At 41.8% G+C, this 24,413-nt stretch overlaps 1 protein-coding gene across 12 annotated transcripts in view; it reads left to right on the top strand.

The window, feature by feature from the left end:
• Positions 1–24,413, top strand: part of WDFY4 (WDFY family member 4) — a 271,485-nt gene that overhangs the window by 116,226 nt on the left and 130,846 nt on the right. For 10 of the 12 annotated variants that reach the window (XM_016142861.2, XM_036223478.1, XM_036223476.1 and 7 more), the window contains 8 exons: positions 2,905–3,069; positions 5,422–5,622; positions 6,357–6,471; positions 7,717–7,874; positions 9,911–10,149; positions 12,030–12,151; positions 13,628–13,813; positions 15,064–15,221. In XM_016142861.2, the coding sequence (XP_015998347.2) occupies positions 2,905–3,069; positions 5,422–5,622; positions 6,357–6,471; positions 7,717–7,874; positions 9,911–10,149; positions 12,030–12,151; positions 13,628–13,813; positions 15,064–15,221 (1,344 nt within the window). The remainder of the gene's footprint in view (positions 1–2,904; positions 3,070–5,421; positions 5,623–6,356; positions 6,472–7,716; positions 7,875–9,910; positions 10,150–12,029; positions 12,152–13,627; positions 13,814–15,063; positions 15,222–24,413) is intronic. The other 2 variants (XM_036223477.1, XM_036223475.1) reach the window with 1 other exon arrangement.

Raw genomic sequence — 24,413 nt, 5'->3', positions numbered from 1 at the left:
CATTTCATTGTTTTCTAGAGTTTCTGTGATTGTAGTTTTAAAGACTGTTTTGACGCACATTCTTCGGTACCCATGTGGTTGAACTCTTTGTTTTTTATTATTGTTATTCATTTCCAGTTTTGTTTTGTTCTAGGCAGAGCAGGTGATCTATATACTTCCCATCTTTGGGGAACTTACTCATGGTTCCATTGTAGGCTTATTCTTGCCAGAAGACTTTTGGATGACTAAAAAAAATTATATACATTTTTGCAGCATAAGGAATCTGGTACTTTCCTAATCAATTAATGTTATTTTTAAAAAGCAAACAAAACGAATAACAAAAGCATTTAAAGAAAATATATAGCATACTGAGAGAAGTAAAAAATAAGACCAAAAATTTGCATTATAATATCAAACATAAAATGGTTAACTGGTGTATTACAGATGTGACTCATAGGCTGGTTAATGAACATGACTCAACCTTCTGGGATCTAACAAACATGTAACAAAACAAAGTCACTCAAAGATTGTTTTGGTTCAATGAATATATCTGTTGTGAAAGCATCATTTACCAAATACAGTAGACAAGCATCAAAATATAAAAGGCAAAAACTAGGAGGATAAAAGAAAAAGACCAGATACTTAATTGTAGTGAGTAGCTCTAACAGATCTCAGTTTATTTCATTTTCTTATTTATTTTATTATTTCCTTGGAACTTCATTTTGCTCAGTGGTAACCTACCACAGATTTATTTGCCTGTTCTTGAACTCAATATAAATGGAATCATATGATATATACTCTTTTGCATCTGGCTTCTTTCACTCATCATTATGTTTGTGGTATTCATTCATGATGTTGTATATGTCAGTAATTCATTCTTTTATTGTTGTCGTTGAGTAGTATTTTATTGTGATAATTGATCATAATTTATTTATCTATTCTCAGTTCTTTCCATTTGGAAATATGAATAAAGATGCTGTGTACATATCTTTGGGTTGGCATACATATTCCTTTCTGTTGAAAACATGCCCAGGAGAGAAATCGAGGATCATAAGTTATACACATGGCTCGCTTTAGTAGCTATCACTAAATAATTCTCTACAGTGAAGTGCCGCTTTACATTTTCTCCAGCTCTTATTCTGGGAAGGTTCTAGGTACTCCATGTCCTTGCCAATGTATTTATTGCATTGTTGAGCTTTTAGATATTAGCCATTTCTCTGTGTGCAACAATCCTTTGAAACATTATCTTCATTGTACAAATGTAGAAACTGTAGGTATAGAGGTTAACTCACTCCTGCAAGATCAAGAAGTGGGGGAATAGTGCGTGGATGTGTGTCCAGCATTAGTAATATGTTCCAGAGCATGGCCATGCCTTAGAGCCTTCAGAGTGTCCTGGTTGCTCACTGTATAAAATCCGTATTTCTGTTCCAGAAGTCCAAGTCCTCTCTATCTGATCTTCTCTCCCAGCTTCTTCTGTATTTACCTTGTGCTAGTTACTGTGAAAATGAGCCTGAAGCATTAATATATCTCATTTAATCCTCAAAACAACCTTATGAAATAGATCATATTACAGTTCTTGTTTATAGAATTGGGACTGGAGGGTAGGGAGATTAAGGAACTGGTCCAAACCTATATCATTAATTAGAGGTGGAGGCAGGATTCAAACTAGGCAGACTAACTCCAGAAAACATTCTCTGAACACTGACCTCTGATACTCCTCTGAAAATTTAATACTGTGCTGTGCAAAACTGGTGGAGAAGTCAGATGCAGGGGACTTAAGAAGGAGTTTCTCTGTCTGCCTGCCTGCTTGGCCCATATCAAACTCAAAGGATCCTGTGAATGAGATTTTCAACTACTTTCTAATCATCACATGCACATTGCCTTTCTTTCTATGATTAGGTTTGAGTGTTATAGTATGAGGTGCAGTTCCAGACATGTGGTATCTACTTGGTAAACAGGACATTCTCACTCATGAGCATGGGGCCGGGACTTGAAGCAGGCTGGTGGGGAAATGGGGAAACCATGGGTGGGAGGAGCTGAGTAAGTGGCCAAAGGAAGACCCTATGTGTCCGTCTGTAACATCTATAAAAGTAGGCTGAGTGTCACTCCATCTCATTATTAGTATGACTCTGAAGTGTTGGTCTATTTAAAATTTCAGACTGTTCAATCTGATAGAGCAGGACCTCAGGCAGCAGCAGATGTACAGCTGTCAAGGGAACTGAGTACCAGCAGCACACTAGTGTACAGCCAGGATGGAGACTCAGCCAGATGTCTGAGGCCAGGTTATAGAATGAGGGCAGACAGGTGCCTAGGTTCCCTCAGGGTAATGGGTATCAGCTCAGTATAGCGTGATCCATTCCAGACCCTTGGCTGGTGGGGAAGGGTCTCCTTAAGTTCTGTCAGCTCTGAACAGGGTGTGTCCAGATATCAGGCAGGGCAATGTCTAGAATCGGGAGTATCAGCATTGGGCATGGGGAAAGCTGGTGTCGACCTTGATTGGAGACTTCCCTGAACACAGAGGCCATGCATGTCTAATCATATAGAGGTAATATGGGGAAGAAGGTAGACTTTATAGACAGATTGTCTGGCGTCAACTGTGCCTCTGCTCTTTACCCATTGGGTGACTTTTGGCAAACTACTATTTAACCTCTCTATGCTTCTGTCTTCCCATCAGTGAAATAGGGGTAAACATAGGACCTACCTCAAAGGGTTGTTGTGAGGTGAGAAGAGGAGTATGTGTGAAGCCCTCAGAACAATGCCTGCATGTGTGAAACCCTTCCCCAATTGATAATTAGTATTCTGTGCCAATCCATAGTCTTAGGGGTCTTGCAGTGAGGTGTTTAGTTGAGAGTCTCTGAAAAGAAGTCACCCTAGATTTCAAATCCTCTGGATTCCATTCATGCCTCTCATGAAGTGTGCTCTCAGCCCCTGACAGGTTGTGGAGACAACACCTGGGCACAGACTTTCCCGTCCAGTGTGCTACAGTTCCTTGGCCTTGTGCACAGCACCTACCCCCAGGATCCGGCCTGGCGGGCCCCAGAGTTCCTCCAGACCTTGGCCGCCATCGCCTTCCCCCTGGGAACTCACAAGGTAGGATATGCCGCCACCCTACCCAATGAGAGAAGGGATGAGTATCATAGTCCTTCAAAAGCAAAGGGCAAAATTTCTCTCTACCCCCCAAATTAAAATACATTTTAAGGTAACTTGGCTGAAACAGTAAGTAAATAACTGGGGTAATTTTCTTTTCTTGGCTGAGGTGCAGCTTGAGGTCATTTGCAACTCTAAGATTCAATAAATTTTTTGAGTTGTTAGGAATCTCAGTAATGAGAAATTTGATGGTAGATCCAGTCCAATTTTATATGGAATACCCTCTCACCGATCATGTGAAACAACAAGTTCCATCCCAGGGAGGCTGTGGCCTTGCTCCAGAGGTGGTGGGGGTAGGTTGGGGAACTGGAAGAGTGTCCTTCTTTGCCTTTTGTTCTCAGGACCCCCATCCTGTTTGCAGGCCATGACTTGGGACTCCTTGCAGTCAGAGGGTGGCTGGGATGGCAGAGGGACTGGCTGGGTCTTAAGGACAAGGTATGAGTGGGAGAAGAAGTAAAGGGACTACGGGAAGAAATGTGATTGAGTTTGAGACTGAGAGTCATTTCCAGCAGGTCAGTGGGACTAAGTGTGACTCAGTGGGCTAAGAGAGTCTGGGAGCTGGAAGGAACATATGTGGATCAGGGTAAAGGGAAAAACCTGCTCGTCACCTTCTCCGTGGTGGTGTAGGAAGCTGAGACCTAGATAGGGTTTAGTGGGGGCCATAAGACCTATCTCAAAAAATGGTAGAGAAAGTGAAATACACATGGTTTATGCGATGAGTAATAACAGAGCCAAGATTTAAACCTCACACATCTCTTCCCATAGACCCTTTTCTACCCACCACTCTTTCACTGAAAGCTTATATCTGATCGGTTTAAAATATAATTAAATGGCCAAATAAAATTTAAAAGTAATTAATTTTAATAAAGGGTCTAAATATGAAAACTATAAGATTTTCAAAAAGATAAAATGGTTTTCTGGGTTATCATCCATTAAAGTAACACATCAGAAAAGTAATAGTAGAGAAAAAAAATACACTGGAAAGGATGAGGGATGGAACCTGCATACAGAGGCCAGGTAGGGAGAAATGACAATTTCATAGACTGTCCCTTACCATCCCTTTAAGCAGGTCCTCTGGAGGGGACAAGAACCCTGAAGGTCTGACACTCTTAGCCCAGATCCCCACCTTAGCCCCTACATAGCATGCCAGGCTCACCATTTTCTGAGTCAAAGTTCCAGCTGTTTGTCTGCCAGCAGGTGGAGCACTCTCTGACCCAGGGCTCTTCCTCGCCAAGCTCAGCAGTTTCTGCCTGGAGGAGCATCTAGCCAAAGTCACCCTACCCCAATGAGAGTCCTCGGATGAGGAGGCCCTGTCCCTGGGCTTCTGGCTCCAGTTCCAAAGTGCTTATTCCCATACCTCCAGCTCCAAGTTGACTCCAAAAATCCTTCATTGCCCAGAAAATGTGACAGACCCTCTTCATGTAGAGGGCTGGTAGATAAAAGACTTCAATTTACTGTGAATTTATATGGCATCTTTCCAGCCAAGGCCACATGGAGCTAATTAAAACAGTCACCACCTCCCTAGGTGCCATTACAAATTTTATGGTTTAATTAAAAATGCTTGCATTAATTTTATGAATGAGCAAAGGGAGGTGCTGACAGAAGAACGTGCATGGAAAGTTCACCGAGCACGAGACAGGAGTCCCTGGCTGAGTGTCCTTGGGCATGTCATTCAGCCTCCCAGCATCTCCATGTCTTTCTGCATGTAGCTAGGTTAACAATGCCAGTCTCATCTCTCAGTATTTTTATAAACATAAAAATGAGAAGTGAAGGCCAAAGTGTTTCAGGACTTGGATGTCAGGACTTGCTGAAGCCCTCCTTCTTTCCTTTTCACTCAAGGGTCCTAACTTGTTAACAGCAGAGCCTGGCAGGCAGTAAAGGTGAGGGCTTCTTTAGGTGGGAATCAGCTTTCTTGACCATATGCCAGAGTCAGGCACTATGGCATTCACTATTCTTTCATTGTGTTCTCACATGCCTTTGTGACATTCTTTTTAGTATTGACTGATGGGAGCTATGGCTCCCAAGAGGAAGTGATTTGCCCAGAACACATTCTGGGCTTCACTGCCAAGTATTCTCTCAGTTTTTTCCTATGACTCCCACCTATCCTGGGTTCAGGGACACCGACAGGCCATGTTATGAGCTATGGGATTCTGAGCAAGTTGTCTATCTCTGCAGATCCTCAATTTTCTTACATGTTAATGTTTTGATCAGAATCCTGCCCATACATCAGAAATAGATGTAAAAGCATTATGAGGCAAGCCAGGCCACTCATGCTGGGGTTCTCTTGTCTTTGAGGGGGTAACAACTGAGTCTGCTCAGAATTCCAGCAGTCCCAGGGCTGAGGCTGAAGATGACAGCATTGTGGAAGGTCTACAGGCTCCTGCCAAGTCACATCCCATGCGGAAACAGCTAAGGGAGTTCATGCAGCTACTCTTGAGGGAGCTCCTGGCAGCTCCCAGCTCCAAGCAGTGGCTGCCACTAGAAGTGCTCCTGGAGGTGAATGGAAAGGGTGCTACTGGGCTATGTGCTGGGGTGGGGGAGCAGGCCTAGGAGGGCACAGGCACCTCGAGGGCAGGGTATGTGTAGGGGGACCTGAGGGTTGATCTCTTGTGAGAGTTCACCTAGGCCTGTAGATGGCAGCTGGCTGGTGGTCAAGAATGTCTCCTAAAACTTCAGTGATGTTTTAGGAGAGAATCTTTACCCTCTAGGAACCGCAGGTCCTGGAAGAGCAGGGACCACACCAGCAGCACGTGGATAGATGAATGAAGGCAGGTCTTAGACAGGTTCTTGTAAGAAGATTATGAAATATAGATTGTATAGAGTAATTTTGGGGGCTATGCTCCCAGGGGAGGAAGAAAAGGGATGCAAGGAGGATGAGGAAGAATCTAACCAGGATAGTGTCTAAGCCACAGCCTGGTCCCGAGGGGGAACACTGGTGTGCTATCTGCACCCCAGAATTGGCCCTATCTTGAGCCACCTGCTAGGTGGTCATTGTCTATGGGTCACCCGCCCTTGCCTCTTTGTCCCCAGAAAGTGAGAATCACCTTCTGGGTGGGAGAACTTGGTCAGCAGAGGACAATGCCTTGGAGAAAGGTCAGTTATGAATTGTTGGCAGTCAGCATTCCTCACAGCTGTGATATTAGCATATAGGCCAGGCAGGGTGACCCAGTAGGCACTGAGAGGATATGATAACTATGTGGCTGCTATCTTAGTCCTGGGTGTGCTTCCAGGCTTCTCCAGACAATGCCAGTAGCCAACAGAAGCGAGACTTCCAATCTGAGGTCCTGCTCTCCACCATGGAAATATTTCACATGATGAGTGGAGGTGACATGTCAGTGCTCAGAGGTGAGTGGGGGGTGACCTGCTTCTCCCTGTTTATGACACAAAGATGCTGACAGCTGAGCAGGAAAGCCAGTGTGTCCACCAGCCACTGATCTCAGTCTTCTAGAGCAAGCAGCGCCTTAGTGCTGCAGGGCACTCTAAGAGCCACAGGGAGACCCCTTCACGTACGCATCAGTCCCTCCTTGAATCCTCAACAAGAGTTCACCAACCCTGTCCAGAAGCCCCAGGGAAGGCATGCTTGCTTTTTTCATGACACCTTTGCCGCTCTTAGGTCACTTGGAAACAGAAAGACTTTCTGATAAAACCAGTTCTCCTCTGCCTTCAGTAGAATTGTGTCCTTTTCCCATTAGGAAAGTCAAGATGTCAACTGGAATTCAACATTCTTCTGCTCAGCATCTTATTCTTTGCACCTATGCCTTGGTACAACAATTTTTTTTAAAACAAATGAACCTGGTTGAAGATATTGCCATTGCCCCTAAGAAGTTCAGATTGAGGCTTCATTTAGAGGAACGTACCTTTCCAACAAGATTAAACAAAATACTTTATGTGGTTTCTGAGCCACAGAATTTATCTCCTGGATTCCTCTTTATGCCACAACATAGAAACCCTGACCATTGATCTTTCTTGTAGTGTATCTGAAGTGTGGTAGAGTAGAGAGGTGAAAAGTGTGAGCTTGGTAGTCCCAGTTCTGATCTTGGATCTTTCACTGGACAGTGGCATGACTCTGGGCAGGTGCCCAAACATGTGAGTGAGTACAACAATCATGGCTAACTCAGAGAGTTCTTATCAGGATTAGCTGAGATCATCATATCCACTTTTGAGGATAATGCCCATCGGGCTGGTGAGCACAGACAGATAATCCACATTACATCTTTATCTTCTGCCTTATAGTGAAGCAGAGCCTCGGGTCGCTGTGACAGCCTTCCTATTTACATTCTACCTAACTTTTCCTCCACTCTCATTCTAAATATAACTGGAAGAAATGCTACCCTGGACTTACTTCCTCCCTACTTGGTTTATATCGTTGCCTAGATGTTTCAAGATAAATTTATTTTGAATAATATGTGTTCATTGTATACCTGTTTGTAAGACCCCATCTTCAGAGCAACAGGGTATATAGAGAGTTATAATGAGGTATACAGAAGTGAGTGAGATATAGTTAGTTAACAAGAGAGGTTTGGAGACTGTTGTGGAAAGAAAGCCATTCAGATTTTGATGAATTTGGTCTGTCTTCTCACTCCATCTTAGGTAGTAAAGAGCCTCAGCCAAACACAGAAGTTGCTGTTGCTCCTTCACTTATGAATATCTCTCACTTCACTCAGAAGCTGGTAGAGAAGCTATACAGTGGGATGTTCTCAGCAGACCCCAGACACATCCTTCTCTTCATCACAGAGCACATCATGGTGGTAAGAATACCAGACTGGCCATAGTGGTACAGAAACTCCTGCTGCCTGACCAAATGTCTATATGATATGCTTCTGGCTATACAGTTGGTCCAGATCAACTTGCTATCCTTCCTGATAGAATCTGAGCTGAATGGGAGAAAGTAAGAGGACCTTTATGGCCCAGGCAATGCCTGGTAGCTGTTGAGTGCCCTGCATGGCTTTCACCTCAATCTGTCTCAGTAGTCGGAGCCATGGTCTCCTGTGCTGACAACTGAGTTCTATTCCTCCTGGACTCTATACATCTCCTCTTGGTCTTTATTGTCATTATTGGTTTAATATTAATTTTTGTTATTTGTCATCAACAAAGAAAGGGCCAAAAGCATCTTTATCTCCAAAAGATCTATGTAATTTTCTTCTTTAGCGTCCACCTGCATTTGTCATTTTTGGGCCTTCCTGAAATCAAAGCAAGAGTCTATATTTACCTAGTCCTATTATTCTTGCATGTACTCTCTCTTCAGATATATCTACAAACATACAAATGCATGCTTATAGATATTCCCTTAAATATAAGTGTGTGTACATGTATCATTATACATGTATACACACAGAATCATACAATCTCAGAAATCTATAACTGAACTCTTTTTTTAGTTCTCGCCTCCCATTTTATTCTGGAATCCTTTTCGATCAAATGGCCATTCATTATCTCCTTGAATTCTTCCTGCAGGAGGCTTTCACTATGCTACCAAGTGGTCCCAGCCAGTGGGACACTTGTGATTGTCAGAGAGCACTTACTTAATCGAACTCTGCCTCCAGCAACTCCTACCAGCAGCTCTTGGCATGCCCTCTGCAGCAGAACCCAGGAGGGCCACTCTCCTTCCTTTTCATGCCCCACAGGGAGAGTGTCATTGACACCCCCAGGGTGGGGATTAGAGTTTCAACATACAAAGTTTGGAGGGGACACAAATATTCAGCCCATAGCAGCTTCCAATAGTCAAAACAAATAGTCAGAGCTAATACTAAAGAATGAGTGCCCTTTGGGGCTAATGCGTCTTTAGGAGGTGCCAGACCTAAGGACATTCGGTTTCGCCGACATCTACCATCCTTCTCTCCTACTCGCTACCTGTGACTCTTAACTTCAGTTTGAAAGATATGACCCATATAAGGCATAGGAGATGATAGCAAACACATGAATTTCAAATTAAAACAGATTTGAATAAAACTTAACTTCATTAATGTAACTACTTGCAGTACCCACAAAATTCTAAGAGAGTAATCTATAACTAACAAATATCTTTCTAATAGACTGAAAACTTTTGTATTTAATTTTTGTTCTATAAATTCTTTTTGATGAAACCAAAAAATATGGATGGACCAGTTAGTGTTAAGTCTACAAATCAGGACTCTCTGCCTTACCCATCTAAGTTTATCATGTGTTAAAATTCACTGGACTCCCATCTCCTTTATATGATATGGTGATTAAGAGATGGCTCAAGTGTCTGGTGTGATTTGATCCTTATTGACCACTTAACATCTCTGACCTTCGGCCTCTTTATCCATAAAGTGGGGTAATCTTAGTGCCTACTTCAAGATGTTAGGATGCTTAAATGAAGCAATATATGTAAATATGCGCAAAATGCTTAGCATGAAAAATGGATTAGTATAAACACTCTGTACATAATAACTAGTATTTATAGTTAATAATGTGTTTTTTTTTAATTAGACACTAATAATAGTATCTTACATACTATACATACCTGTATTTCAGCAACCTCTGGTTTCTTGTCTTTTCCATAATATGACTGTGGTGAACCTAAAAATTTTTTTACACCAACTTTTTAAACTCTAACAATTTGAATTGTATTTAATGATCATTCACTTCAATAGAAGCTCAAAGGTAGAGGAAGGTTATCCTATTTGAATTTTAGATTGTGCCACTTTTTGAAATAAAGAAAAGGAGATTGTATTATTTTCATAGTTAACTAACTGGGTCAGTCTATAAAATAGTAAAGTGTTCACAAGTATGTTTGTATATGTATGCTTATTTTATGTCACAGGTCATCAAGAATGCCTCTTCACAAAGGGACGTTGTCATCAGTGCTTTATATAGTAGTTTAAATAAAGTCATTCTTTATTGCCTCTCAAAGCCCCAGCAGTCCCTCTCTGAATGCCTCAGCCTTCTCAGCATCCTAGACTTCCTATGGGAACACTGGGATATTATCTTTGCTACCTACAACTCCAACACCAGTTTCCTTCTCTGCCTCATGCATTGTTTGTTGCTGCTCAGTGTGAGAAGGTAAGAGCTGCTCACTTGTTTCTTTCCCCACCAGTGGTCAATGCAGAAAAGAAAGCTTCAGATGGACACTCGATTATACAATATAAGTTATGTAATCCCTTTGTTTATCTGGTTGTCCAAATTATGTGTAATGTTCGATAATAAGGTAGGTCCTTCTCAAACCTGTCCATATGACTGAACAGTTAAAATCATCATGAAATAATAATTTACCGTACTTCCACAATTCTCAGGTCATAAGACTCTTCACTGATTTGATTTTGGGGGAAGAAAATGCCAACATTAAATCTACATATTGATTTTGTAACACAGGCAGACTTCAGAAATATTAACATTTGGTAAATACAATCAAAATGGAAACACATATAATAAATTGTATCATGCAAGCCAGGAATAATTTTGCTGATAGAAAAAAATATACACACAGTTATGATATAAAATAACATTTATAAGTATACTTGTGTGAGAAATATTAATATAAAGAAATTAATCTCAATTAAATCCTTTTCTTGAAGTCCAAAGTTTGAAATATGTTAGATTTCTCTGTATATATGCACTTTCTCTGTGTATATGTTTGGCAGTATGCACGCCAGTGCCTTGGCATCATGCTGCCTATGAATATTATCTTATTCATAGAGAGCCATGTTGAATGTAGAATAAGAGAGGACTATGGGATTATACTTTGCTCTTGCCCTTTTCTTGATTGTATTTATACCAGTACAAATTATGTTTGATTACTAGGGAAAAATCTCTCAAATCCTATTGACTATTGAACATTACAAAGCACTAGAATTACTCTCTAGGAGGCACTGGAAAATACTCAGAGCCCAGAGGAGGCACTTGACTTTTTATTTGTTTGAAATAAAAGAATCCATGTTCAGTGTATGGATGAGATTTGGAGGTTCTCTTCTCTGTTTTAAGAATTGGGCCTTATCCATACTGAGAGCATAGGTAAGAAGAATGAATGCCAATTGATTCGTAAAGGTCCACCCTCCTCAGATGCCTCTTAGCAAAATGGACTCCAAAATCCAAAGGGACTTCATTCTAGATATTTCAAGAATGGACATTTTCACATACTCTATTTTTTCATTTCCTTGTTAGTCATTTTTGGCTCAATCTACAAACATTTACTGAGTGTATATTCTGCTTGGTTGGCTGAGAGGGCTCAGAGAAGACGGCATGTGGATATTAACATAACTAGGAGCCCCGGAGCACACAGTTCATGGGGAACCTAATATGTAAACCACTTTACCCAAATTAGAAACAGCTGCAGGATGTGTGGGGCCACAACGGAGTGCAAATGAGGGTTTGTTCACAAATTGCTATGAATTTCAAGACGGTATCAGAAGAGTCCAAGCATAGGGCCCTTCAGAGTGTGGACCCTGTACCCCTGCACAGATCACAGGCCCATAAAGCTGGCCCTGCCCCCATTCCAGGCAGGATGAGATCAGTGCCAAACAAAGGTAGATAGAGTTCAATGCTTTGGGAATCTGCAAAAAGAAATGACCAGTTCTGATGCTGGAGAAAGCAAGAGAGGTTTCATGGGGTCAATGCAGAAAAGAAAGCTTCAGATGGACACTTGATTATACAATATAAGCTATATAATCCCTTTGTTTATCTGGTTGTCCAAATTATGTGTAATGTAAGAGAGCATGGATTGGATTTAATAAGAAGGAACAAAAAGAAGTGGTTTTCCTATTTTCCAGAATGCTATTATATAATATCTGTTATAGAATTTGTCATAAGCTGTTTGCTTGAACTTGATTAGACAGTTTTTCCATATTGATATGTACTGAGTTTGGAGGGCAATCATTTGTAATAAAGAATAATGACATAATCCCAAGGAAACTAAATTTTATAGTGAAAAATCTCTTGCCTACTAGTTTTCCAGAAGGATTTGGAATGGAACCCAAGCCTAGAATGACTCCTTATCATCAAGTGTTTCTTTCTCCAAATGAAGAAGTGAGAGAAAAAAGAGAGGACGACTTGCCAAGTTTGAGCGATGGTACATTTTATGTGTTGTTTATTTTGGGAGCAGTAGGTGGATAGTGATAACTGCTAGTATTGCATTCTTCCATTTTTCTTTCCCAAGATGAAGAATCAAATATTCAAAAGCCAGAAGAGTTACTAGAAAATCCCATAAAGATGTAGTGGTACAGTAAAGTAACCTGATAGAGAATGAAATTAAAATGATCTTTATATTAAAAATGGGATGAAATAGAAGGGTAGATGTATAGATAGAAGAAGAGAGAGCTCTGCAGGACTTGGTTAAACTAGGAACTTGGTATTCCTGCTAAAATTCCAGAGACTCTCATTGTAAGTTGATTTTACTTCTCAGGTGGTCTCTTAAATTTTCCTTTGGCCCACTTGATATAGAAATGGGCATACCATGTCACCTACTTTAAGCCATTATTTAGCTCTCAGCTTTCTTACTTAGAAAATAGGAATGTAATAAATAAACTCATTTCTTTTATGAGATTTTTGGCTTCATAGAATTCTTGGATTTGATACTATCAAGTCAAATTAAAGGGATTGGCAACTTTAAAAAAAAAAGGCATCCAGATCCATGTGTTTAAGAGATTGCTCCCTCTTTATCCAGGAGGTTTCAGCAAAACTTCTACCTCTTTGGCTTGCTATACTAAATGGTAGGCACAAGGGCCTGTTTTCTGGTCAGATAAGTGCCCAAAGCCAGTGCTCAAAAATCACATGAATTTAAAGTTTACCCTGACAGTATTAATTACAACATGAACATTAACATTTGGGGACTTGGCTAGTAGAGTGGACTGAGCAATGTCCATCCCCCTAGAGTGAAATAGACTGTAGAGGCTGGTACCAGAGGGGTGACCCAGTGGTCCAAGATCAGAAGGCATTTAGGCACTGATCAGGAGATTATAGTTGAGGGGCACAGCAGGCAGAATTGGCTTGGTAGATTGTCAATGCCTGGGCAAATACAGGGCAATAAGATGGGGGAGTATTGGGAAGCTTGAGCCAGTACAAGGAAAGAGGACTAACCTGGGTCCTAGGCCCATGGGCACAGCCTTAGGTTGGGTGTCAATTCCTCTGAGTAACCAATAGAAAAGGTAGGTTGGAAGGAGCTTTTTAGGGGAAGCTATTTGGTTACTTAGAACTTGCACAGATATCTCTTTGTTTGGTATCTAACAGAATTGGGAGGTGGGAGAAAGAGGTTCCCTAAACCCATTGACCACGATTCCCAGCTCTGAAAATGTGAAGCGGGCAAGACTATGGTGGTGAGTAGTTAGAAGTAGGGGCTTTAGTGAGGGAGAGCCAGCTCACATAAATGTTGGTAGTATTGTCACGAGTCTTGTGGCTCTACATACTCACTGATTTCTGGCTGGAGCTTGCAAAGATAGAATGATGTTCAAGAAGAATTCAAATAAAAGCAGCCATGATATGCTATCTCTGGCCCTCTCTGGGAGAAGCACTGAGGCCTGCTGATTGTGTGATATGTTCTCTCTCTTAGTTCAGCACAACATCCAAAAGATGGTGAGGACTCTCTGGCAGCAGCTCATGGCACAGAGGCGGCAAGAGCTAGAAGACACCTTCAAGATCGATCTTTCTGTAAAACCTGGGGAAAGGGAAGTGAAAATTGAAGAAGTCACCCCACTTTTGGAGGAGACGATGCTCAAGGCCTGGCAGCATTACCTAGGTCTCTGTCCACTTGCCTCTAGGGAATGGACTTCTGGGTCTCATAGAGCCAGACTTTCCCAAGGTTCTACTTGAGGCCCAGAGCCTTTCCCACTCAGACCTTCTCTCTCATAACTTTGGTGGGTGAGATTTACATAACTGAAATGTCATGAATCTTTACTCTCAAAGAGTGCATAAATGTTGGTAGTATTGTCACCAGTTCTGTGGCTCTACATACTGACTGCTTTGCATCTTAGGTGAAAAAAAGGCCAGAGATGCCAACCAAGCAAGCAAATTCTAGTGATCTCTGACACTGAAGAGCCACCATGTTAGAGCTCTACCCTGGGCTCTGGAACTTGGGCAGAAGTGCTAGGGCCTGCCCTGATATTTACCTACCAGTTTTGAAACCTTGCACCAAGACCTGCAGTGACTTGTAGCCTCAGGTTCTTTATTTTCAAATGAAAATCTTCATCCCAAAGATATTAGTGTCCCTTACATTCTATCAATAATGACTCAACACTTTTTACCCTCATATTAGTCAACACACCTGTGGGAATAATGGTTTAGTTTTGTTTCAAAGAGGCCATCACTGTCAAATTATGGCTATGTACTTGTTTTAAGTCTTTCAGCATCACAAAATTTGCAGTGATTTAAGAGTTAGTTATTTCAGTGTATATTGTCCTAGACTACCCAGTGGTGTAACAACTTTATTTCACTCGCTTCCCAAATTAGCCCATGTGCAATTTGAAGTAAAAATGTAAGATTCTGTTTCAGGGAAAAGTTCAATAAGATAAGATACACACACACACACACACACACACACAAACACCCATGCACACATGTGGAATAAAATGGTGAGATGGACCTTAAAACTTACAAATGGCTCTCTTTTTGCCAACAACCATGTATCGAAAGCTTTCTATGTTCCAGGGCCTGTGTTTGAAACACATAATCTTATTTACTCTTCATGACACTACAATGAGGTTAGACACTATTATTCCTATTTCAGGATGAAACTCTGAGACTCAGCTAACTAGCCCAACATCTCACTTTGAGTCAGTGAGCTTTGGAGCTAAGAGTCTAAGCCAGGCCTGGTGACCCCAAAATCCACACTACATTTCTTAGTCAGAAGATGGCAATGTGAGCTTGTAAGCTTTGGCTGTTCCCATTATTGAAGGCAGGCACACTGGACTCGAGGTCCTGCTAGCCCTTTGAAAGCCAAACCAGCTGTAGTAATAGTGTATGTTCTCCTCTCAACTTTACTTCTGACAGTCCTTGCTTCCCTGTCTCCAGCATCAGAGAAGAAATTGCTGGCCAATCGCTCGAATGTTGGACACCACAGCAAAGTCACTTCGTGGAGTGGAGGCTTGTCATCAGCCATGAGGTTTATTCCTGGGCGGCAGGCCAAGGACCCTGAGTGCAAGACAGAGGTGAGCCAAAACTTCTTTTTTCTTAGAGAAGTATCAGGTATTTGCTTCAAACCGCATGAGCCATGTCTACTCACTCTGTTGTCAATAGACAATCTAATTCCATGTTCTTCTGAACTTTTAAGGGTATGCACATAGCTTCCCAGTTGAGGCTATATATGAAGGAGCCAGGTCTTAAGCTAGTTTTAATTTGACGTGAATATGGACTTCCGTGGAATGCCAAGAGCAGGTGTTCCTTATGGCATTAAAAACCAAACTGATCCTTGTTCTCATTCTCCTTTTGAGTCAAGTGTGCTCAGAGAGCACTAGACCATAGCTCAGTAGGGGCTTGTGTTTTCTTAGGAAAGGGTAACGGAAATGCTGATGTTATTACTGGGAGATGTAGTGTTGTATCCTCTTGACTATGTAGGGCTGAATTGTTGGGGTTTTCCAATCCATTCCTCTAAAGCCGCATAACAAACCATCCTAAAACTCAGTGGCAACAACAATAGTTTTTTTGTGTGTGTGTGTGATCTGGAGGCTGTGTCAAAGAATTTGGAGCATAGCAGGGATGGTGGGGTGTCTCTGCTCCACACTGACTGGGCCTCTCCTGGAGTCATCCACAGAAGGCTCATTTACTCATATATCTGGTGATTGCCGCTGACTTTAGTCTGAGACCTTAGCTGAGACTGTTGGTTGAAACCTACACACAGCTTCTCTGTGTATCCTGGACTTTCTTACAACCTGATGGCTGGGCTTCAAGGGATAATTTTCATAGGGAGGAGGAAGGAGAGCATGTGTGTGTGTGAGAGAGAAAGAGCACATGCACACCAGGTGTTGTCTTCCATGACCTTGCCTTGGAAGCCATGCAGCATCTTCTCTGCTGTGTTCTTTTGGCTGAGACAGGCACAAAGTTCTCCCTAGGTCAAAGGGAGGGAAATAGACTACCTCCTGGTGTGGAAGTGGCAAGGTTCTGCAAGAGCATCTAGGCTCTTTTTGCAAAACACAATCTGACATCTAATGTTGGGGTCACTGACATCTTCAGAGGCAGACTGTGGCCATTGAATGTACATGGCCTAAACGTCAGGAGGCATTGGGCAATTTACTTGACTTCCCTGAGTCTTTATCTCCTTAATTCCGTCATGGGACAGATAACTGTGGGAAGCTGTGGGAAAGGGCTCCCCAAGGAGGTAGAGTAGATGATTGCTGGACACATTGCACAACGTGAACTCTCTGCCCATTTAATTTTGATAAGTGAGCTTGACTCCAAATCTCATCTGCTCAGAATCTTGGACTTGCTGTCCCCACAGTGTCTGTTATCCATTGTGGTCAGTGACTGATGGGAAGGTGCACTATCATCAGATGTTGGGGAGAAGAGAGGAGTGAAAGGTTTCCTGCCCAGGCAACCAATAGAAGAAGAGTTTCTTTTTTCCCAAGCTTATGCGATAATAGCCTTTAGAACATGGAGAAAGAGCTCAAACATAGTAGGGAAGATAGAAAATGAGCTTGACTTGGCTGGCTGGCCTCCTGGTTTCAGAGCCAGAGTTGGCTGCATCTTCAGTGTATCAGCTTGAGGAAAACACCCCTCGGTAAGTTGTCAACAGACTCACTGAGTGAGTGAGTGAGTGAGTGAGTGAATAACTTAGATTATGTAACAGCTGTATCACACAGCCACTACTAGCCTCATTTTATAAATGTGGAAACTGCATCTAAAAAGAAAAATAAATCCGAGGTCTTTGCAGCCAGGAGTGGCAGAGAGAAGATAACATCTTCCATCTCCATACTGCTGAGCATGACCTTAGGCCATCCATCCCCAAATCTCTCGGAGCCTTGATTCCTGAACTTATGACTATAAATATGCTCTGTTTACACTAGAATAAGTGGAAGAACTTGGAAACCATAAGCGCTATAGAAATAGAAGACAGTTTACCAAATTCCATTTCACCTTATTGCCCTCTTTGCCCAGGAGATCACCCTGTACAAGGTATAGCCGCACCAAGCCCTGCAAGCTAGAGCATCCCAACCTTGTCCCAAAGCACTTGCTCCTGACATTTGTGGCTTAAGGGGTCCAGCGCTGCTTCTTTTGGCTTCACCCTGGAGCTTCTACCTTTGACCAAGTTAGCATTGTGCCAAGGAAGCCAGATCAGTCTGGCTGGGAGCTAGGGAAGGAACAGCTGGGATGCTGGGCATAAAATGCATTTTATAGGAACCTTTGCAAGGTATGGATGCTGCCTTTTCACCAGTGCCACACCATATCCCAGGTCACCGCTATTGGCTCAGCTCAGCTGCCTCCAAGTCCTGGGGAGCTGGGTTGAGAACCAGCTCATCTGAAAGAAGCTTGAATAGGCTGCAATGTTTGGGGCCATGTCAGTTCATAGTGACTTGTCACAGTTCACTCTTGACTTATTGAGAGATCTGGAAAAAAAGAATAGTTGAAATTGGCTGTGTCTTTTTGTGAAGGTAAGTTGTCGAAGTTGTTTTGACATCAGTTGAGGTCTCATTCGTTTAATCATTTGGTAAGTCAATCAACAAATATTTATTGAATCTCGACTGTACTCTGCTCTAAGCACTGAGGTCACAGAAAAGAAAAAACTGACATTTTCTCTGCTTCCATGGAGGCTGCTTTCTATGGGGCTAAGATCGACAATAAATAGATAAATAAATTCATAAATGTTGGGGATGCTAACTGCAATGAGGAAAAATTGAGTAGGGTAAGTGAGGGAGGGTGACAAGAGAAGTGTCAGACTGTTTAGATGGAAGTAGTGAGAAGCCTTCTCTGGCAGAGGATGTGGGAGCAGAGAAATAAGGAAGGACATACACCTTGTGACTCTTCGGGAAAGAGTGATCAGGAAGAGAGGACCGCCAGGCAAAGATACTGAGGCTGGTGTGTGATGGGGTGTCCTAGGGCAACAAAGGCCAGTGTAGCTGGGCTAAAGTGGTGAGAGGGCAGCCCTGGGGGACACCACTCTCAGCTGTTAGCCCCAGGAAGAACTGTGCTTTTCCACAGCAACTTATGAACAGCAAGACTTCTGTCACTGTTATGTTTTCTTCCTGGATCTGGGCACTCAGAAACATGGAGAGATAAGTGTTGCCCAACTCTTACAACTGCACACACCTAGTGGGATAAATTTCTACAGAACACATTTACACACACACACACACACACACACACACACACACACACACTTACACACACACCCTGGCTTCTTCCTTCCTATTTGAGCCCTTTTTTACTTTCAATTTGGTTTGCTTGTCATTCTTTCCACTTATAGCTTGCAGATTTTTAAAAGAAAATGTATTTTGAAATAAAATGATTATGTTTTAATTTTTAAAATTAACTGCTGTTTTGCTTAGCAATATCCTATTCTAGTACTTCAGTCTGAGCTAGGCATAATGCCTGGTACATAGAAGTTTTTTAAAGAATGTGCAGGGAGCTTCATAGAACTCTCTGTCCTTTGGCTGGGGTGGAACACACTGGCCTCAGATGCCGAATCCATTATGTATTCTCTCAAAATGCCTTTGTTGCTAATGGAAGGTACAACTTCTCAGGTACATGTATACACTGTGATGTCATAGGATAAGAGCATCAACTATTTGCCCTGGGGTCTGTTTAATTATTTTTAAAAATTAATTTTGATTATTACAGCTGATTACACCTCAGTGAGCAATGTAATTGATATTTTCTAATGTATCCCAAGGAACATTTTGTACAACATGCTTTTTGTTGTTGAAGGTTAAAGACTCTGTTATTGGTTTTTCCCTAAATATGCCCACATCATTAGTCCCTCCAGTGAGAAAGTCGCCATCTGGAAAAAGCAGCATGGAGACATTATTCAGGCACAAGTGCATGAAATTGGTGTTTCTGCATCTTCTGTCTCTCTTCTGGAAAGAAGAGGCTTGTAATTAAAGGAGTTGGTTTTGGAGGAAACATTATTCATTTGGTGTTATTCCTTATCATGTCAGAAGCTGACAGCTCTACAGCACTGATAAATTGTTTCTTGGAGTGGGACATACACTGTACAATTCTTAATTCCTTTTGCCTATCTTCATTTCTAGTAGAAAATGTTTTCTTTTTCCTGGCAGATAAGCCTTTGAGGCAAGGCTGATATGATAGATGCTATTTCTTCTTTTTCTTCCATTGATCCCCCCTTCACGATCCATTCTAGGGTCAAATTGTGAAGTCACAGTCTCCGCTAGGGCAAAAGCTGTGAGTACAGAGTGTTGGACAGAGGTTGGGACCTTGGGACCCCTCAAGGCCACTAAAGGCCAACTCAGAGTGTCTTGAAAGCCCCTTTACTATTCCATCCTTGGTGTAGAGAAATCCAGGGCATACATTCTGGCCAGTCATTCCTCTTCACGGAAGTGGGTGTGAATTTACCCATCTGCTTAGTTTTGGGCTTTCATGTTTAAAAACAAGTTGAATAAACATCAACAACTAATATTGGTTTCTTAGTTTTGACAGACATACCATGGTAATGTCAAAACGATGTTAACATTATAGGAAAACAGGTCAGGGGTCAATAAGAGCTCTTTGTACTATCTTTAGAAATTTTCTGTAAATCCAAAATTATTCCAAAATATAAAGTGTGTCATCTTCTGTGTTTTTTTAAGCATTAGCAAATAGAAATGAACATACTGGGCATAGGACCTAGAGGCCAGGTGGGAAGGGGCTGAGAGGGTCAGTGGCTACAGAGCCTGTGCGGAGCAGAGGGATGGTCAGAGGTGCTGCAAGTGATGGAATGAGCATGGGGTCAGGTTGGGGGTGCCATGACCCATAGGTGGGGGTTAATTAGGGGAGCAGAATGTTTCTGTATGTACAAGTTATATTAGAGTTTAGGGCCCCTGAGGGAGAGCCTGGTCTGGGAACTGTAGCATCATTCAGATGGGAGATGGTGAGGACTGCTGCAGCAGTGATTGGAGCAGTGGAAATTAAATAAATAACACAAGACAATTCCATTTAACCAAGGCTGAGATGGGCCAAAAAATGGGGGGGGGGGGTGCTTCGCAAAAGACAGGAACCACATGGTGAGAAGAGAGGGGACCCAGGCAGGGAAGGTGTGCAATTTAGATATTTGGATGGGTCTGTTGGTTCTATAAAGAATGAAAAGGAACAGCCAGAGGAACGGGATTGAGAGTGTGGTGGAAACCCCTCTGGGTGGGTACAACTGCTTGACCTGTGCCTTATTGGGGAAAGTGTGAACTCCTGGATCAATTGTATATATGTGGACTGCTGTCATTCAGGGACCAGGTGGGCCTCACCGGAACAAAAATTAGGTTTGTAGAGGAGCAAGACACCATGGACTAGGGCCAGGCCCTGTGTTCTCAATATTTCCATGGCATTTGGAGATAGTTGAGCAAACGTCCAGTTGCTGTTTTCAAAGTTGAAATGGCCCACACAGGGAAGCCAGGGCCATATGAGAATTAACAGAAGGGGATGTCAGGCATGAAAAGCCAGAGGGTCACACACTGGAGTTGCTAAAATACCAAGGGCAAGCTTTTTGTTAGAATTCTATGTCTGCCCTGGCAAGAACATAAATGCACTAAACATTTGCTCCAAGGCTCCCTGGGGTCCTCCAAAGGCTGCTCTGTGGATAAGCCCCCTGCCCACCTAGATGCGCCAGAGCCTCCTATGAGACTAGCAGTGCCTTGAAGATCTCAGGAACTGGACACTTGTGTGGGCAGAGCGATTGTGAACCTGACATTGGCTGCTTTCCTGAATGTGTGCCCAGGCCCACTGTCTCCTACCTCCAGCCACTGAGCAGCCTTGCCTGTGGCAGAGAATGAAATGCTGGTGGAGACCAGCAACTGGGTGATAGCTGTATTAAGGACAGCCATGACTCAGGTTCCTGGCAAGGGAAATGACATTTTTGACCATCCTCTCTGTGCACTTACCCATTATTTCTTTTAAAAGTCATTGTGGAAAATTTTCAAACATATACAGAAGTAGAGAAAATAATAAAATGAATCCCTATGTATCTATCTATTACTTCCACAATCTTCAGCTCATGGCCAATATTGTCCCATCTCCATTTTTAACTACTCTTTCCCTCAGCACAATGCAATTTTGAAGCAGCATCCCAGACATTATATCATTTTATGAGTAAATGTTTCCATATACTTATTTATTCCTTAAAGAGATCATGAAACCCAAATAAAAATTGCAGAAAAAAAGCAAGCGAGCAGAATTGGAAGGCTTTACCATGTTACTGTGGGAGTGATCAAGCAGTTTCTAATCTTACTTTTCTGTGTGTTTGTATTTATCTCCTGCTGCTGAGTAATGACAGTCTTGCTGAGGCTGAAGGCATGGGGAGCCTAAGAGAAACTCATGCCTCTGTTTCAGGAAGGAGGATGAGGTCTGACAAGGACACAGATGCTTTCAAGTTTAGTGCTTTGGCACTTCCATGTTCAGGAGGTGAATAGAACTGGAGGTGGAAGCCTCAGAGTGCATTTAGCTGGGAAGAAGTCTCATGAATCAGGAGAGCACAGAGCTGAGAAGAGAGTGTGAACATACAAAGGAATGTTAAAATGAAAGGGAGAGATGTAAGTGATAGAGTAGAGGGTAACAGCCGATGGAGTAAAAATGCACCTGTGAGACCGGAAGTTAGAAGTCTCAGTGAATTTCTGCTGTAAAAAGAGCTGGAGTCAAAGATATTTAAGAGGTTGTAGGAAATTTAAAGAATCTGGAATTCAAAAGGTTTAAAAAATCTGGAATTCACATGAGATATGTTTACTTAAACTTGCAGTAAATTCAACACATTGATGGGCAGGAGAGAAAGAACTTTTGCAGGAGATGAATGTACATTTAAGAGAGGAGTTTCAAAGCAGGTGGCCTAAATTTTGGGGGAAAATTAGGACACATGAGGACTTTTGAAATCGATGGGGCAAAGCGAGGTACAGAGAGGTGAGATCTTAGTACATTCTTGCTGGTGTTGCAGAAGGACAGAAAGGGCAGCCTGTGTTAGCAAATCAAGAGAAGAAGCAAGTTGGAAGGAAAAAAAAAACATTGAAAACTATAAGAAAAATAAGAGTGATCCAGGAAACCCAAAATCACAGACTTTATGAGAAATTACAATGCCGTGTGGTTGAAAAACCCAGCTATGCTCGGTTGTGGGAAAAATTTTGTGAGCAAGTAATAAAATGGGACTATCTGTTAGAAGAAAAAAACCACTCAAACAAATGAAAGTATGATAAAAAATAAAAAAGATTGAAAAGTGTAAACCACTCTACTGATATGATTATGGTTTTCTTAATTGCAGTGGGCAAACCTATGAATGACTTTTTTCTTTTAATGCTTTTCCTGAGATAAATGACCCTAAAAATAATGCCACTTTCCCTAGCCTGACCTTAGAGCTATTCATGGTATGTCTGGACTTAGATTATTTCCAGAAAGGACTTCCATTACATTCTGGTTGTGGCGTTATTTAGGGGCAAGAAAGAGAAAAATGATTGAGTCCAATGATCTTATTTCTTAAACCTCTGAATTTTCTTTTTTCTCTTCAACTGAAAGTAAAGTCTATGTAGTGTGCATCTTAGCCCTTGATTTTTGCAGGCAGCTGTGCTACAACATCACAACCAGAATTGACCTTCTACAGCAGCGTGGTGACATCGCGCTGTGAGGTCATGGACATACAGACAGGCTAGGCAGTGGGGAGGGGTGAATTAGCCCTTCAGGTTTTCTTCCTGTGGTTGGGCACTCAATCAGGGCCCTCTCTCTCATGTACTCTATTCCTTTCACACACACACACACACACACACACACACACACACACCCCTCATTTTGCAAACAAATGATGTTAGAACCCCCTTATCACATCACTGAGAAGTGAGCAGGAAGGAGCTCCTTGAACAAGGGACTCTACAACGTAATTGAACACAGTGGAGAGGTCTTGACAGCTGATGATTTTTAAAAAGCAACATCGCCAGTACAGTGTTAGTATCCAGAATAAGGGGGAACTCAATAACAGGCTGATGGAAACAGTGACTTTTTTTTTCCACTTTGAGGAAGAATTAAGTGTTACTGATTGATCACAAGTGCCTGTTATAGGAGTTTGAAAAATAGAAGTAAATGAACAAAGCAAACATTGATACCTTTAATGATGTTTCTTTACCAAGTGTATCATTTGTGAGACATCTTTATCTTCATAATAGAAGGATAATTAACATCACTAATTATCTAATTAAGTTGATTAAGCATCCACCAACAGTGCACCTCGAAGTTGACATTATGTTCTACTGTCAACAAATGCTTTTGATTTCTTAGGAAGTAATTAAAATGTAAATTAGCATGCAATTATATGCACAGGGGAAGTTTCGAATCAGATATTCATTTCAAAACTGCTTAGAGCAATATAGTTTTTGGGTTTTTTTCTTCAATAAAAGCAGACATTTTGCTATTAGTGGTATGTATTAAAAGTCGCCATTCTGTTGTTCAGTGTTTGAATTATAGCAAGGTTATGATAATATGTGACACAGAGTTTTTAGTTGATATATTTGCTACTATGCTTTGTACCTTTGCTCTTATTTTATCGTTGTGCTTAACATGTTCATTCGTGTTTGTGTCTTTTGTGCTAAAAATATCAGAACTGACATTTTCTGTAAAATATCAAAGTTTTTTCTGAAAACTTTCCGTAACTTAAATTCTCCAGTGTTTACCTTTAAAAGCGTTTTAGGACAAGTCTTTTAATGTATCCTTTCTGTAAGGTTAGGTTAGGAGAATATAATCAATGACTTGCTGACAACAGGTAACACACATGCCCCTATGTGCATAGGAAAGAGAGAAGCTGCACAGATCTAACTTGTGGTCCAACATCCTTCATTGCAAGTTCACATTTTCTTTTTTAGGACAGCTTCTGGGTTTCTGATGAAATATTATAGCTGTAACAAACACGTTGTAGTGCTAAATATAGTAACCTTGTCAGATCAGAACGTTTCCTGAAACATCATATCTGCTAGAAAGGGGAGGCTCCTAAGATAGAAGCCACCACGCCCAAAGTGCCAGAGTCTTCATTCTTTAAACAGTCCTGATAGAAGCGTGGATGCCCATTTCTCTAAAGCTTTGTTTATTGTGAGGGCTCAGTGGATGTGATATTCACCTCTGCCATCTTCTTGTGTGAAGATACTTGAGTCATTTGAGCATTGAGCTGGTGTCACCTGTTCAGTGAGAAGGAAAGGGCTCTGCTCATGATATTGAACCTCTTCAACCTTTTCTTGGATGAT

This window comes from Rousettus aegyptiacus, unplaced genomic scaffold (assembly GCF_014176215.1).
Source record: "Rousettus aegyptiacus isolate mRouAeg1 unplaced genomic scaffold, mRouAeg1.p scaffold_m13_p_6, whole genome shotgun sequence".
In the NCBI taxonomy this organism is placed as follows: domain Eukaryota; kingdom Metazoa; phylum Chordata; class Mammalia; order Chiroptera; family Pteropodidae; genus Rousettus; species Rousettus aegyptiacus.
The sequence above is the reverse complement of the archived record's forward strand: the minus strand, read 5'-3'. Positions and strand labels throughout refer to the sequence as shown.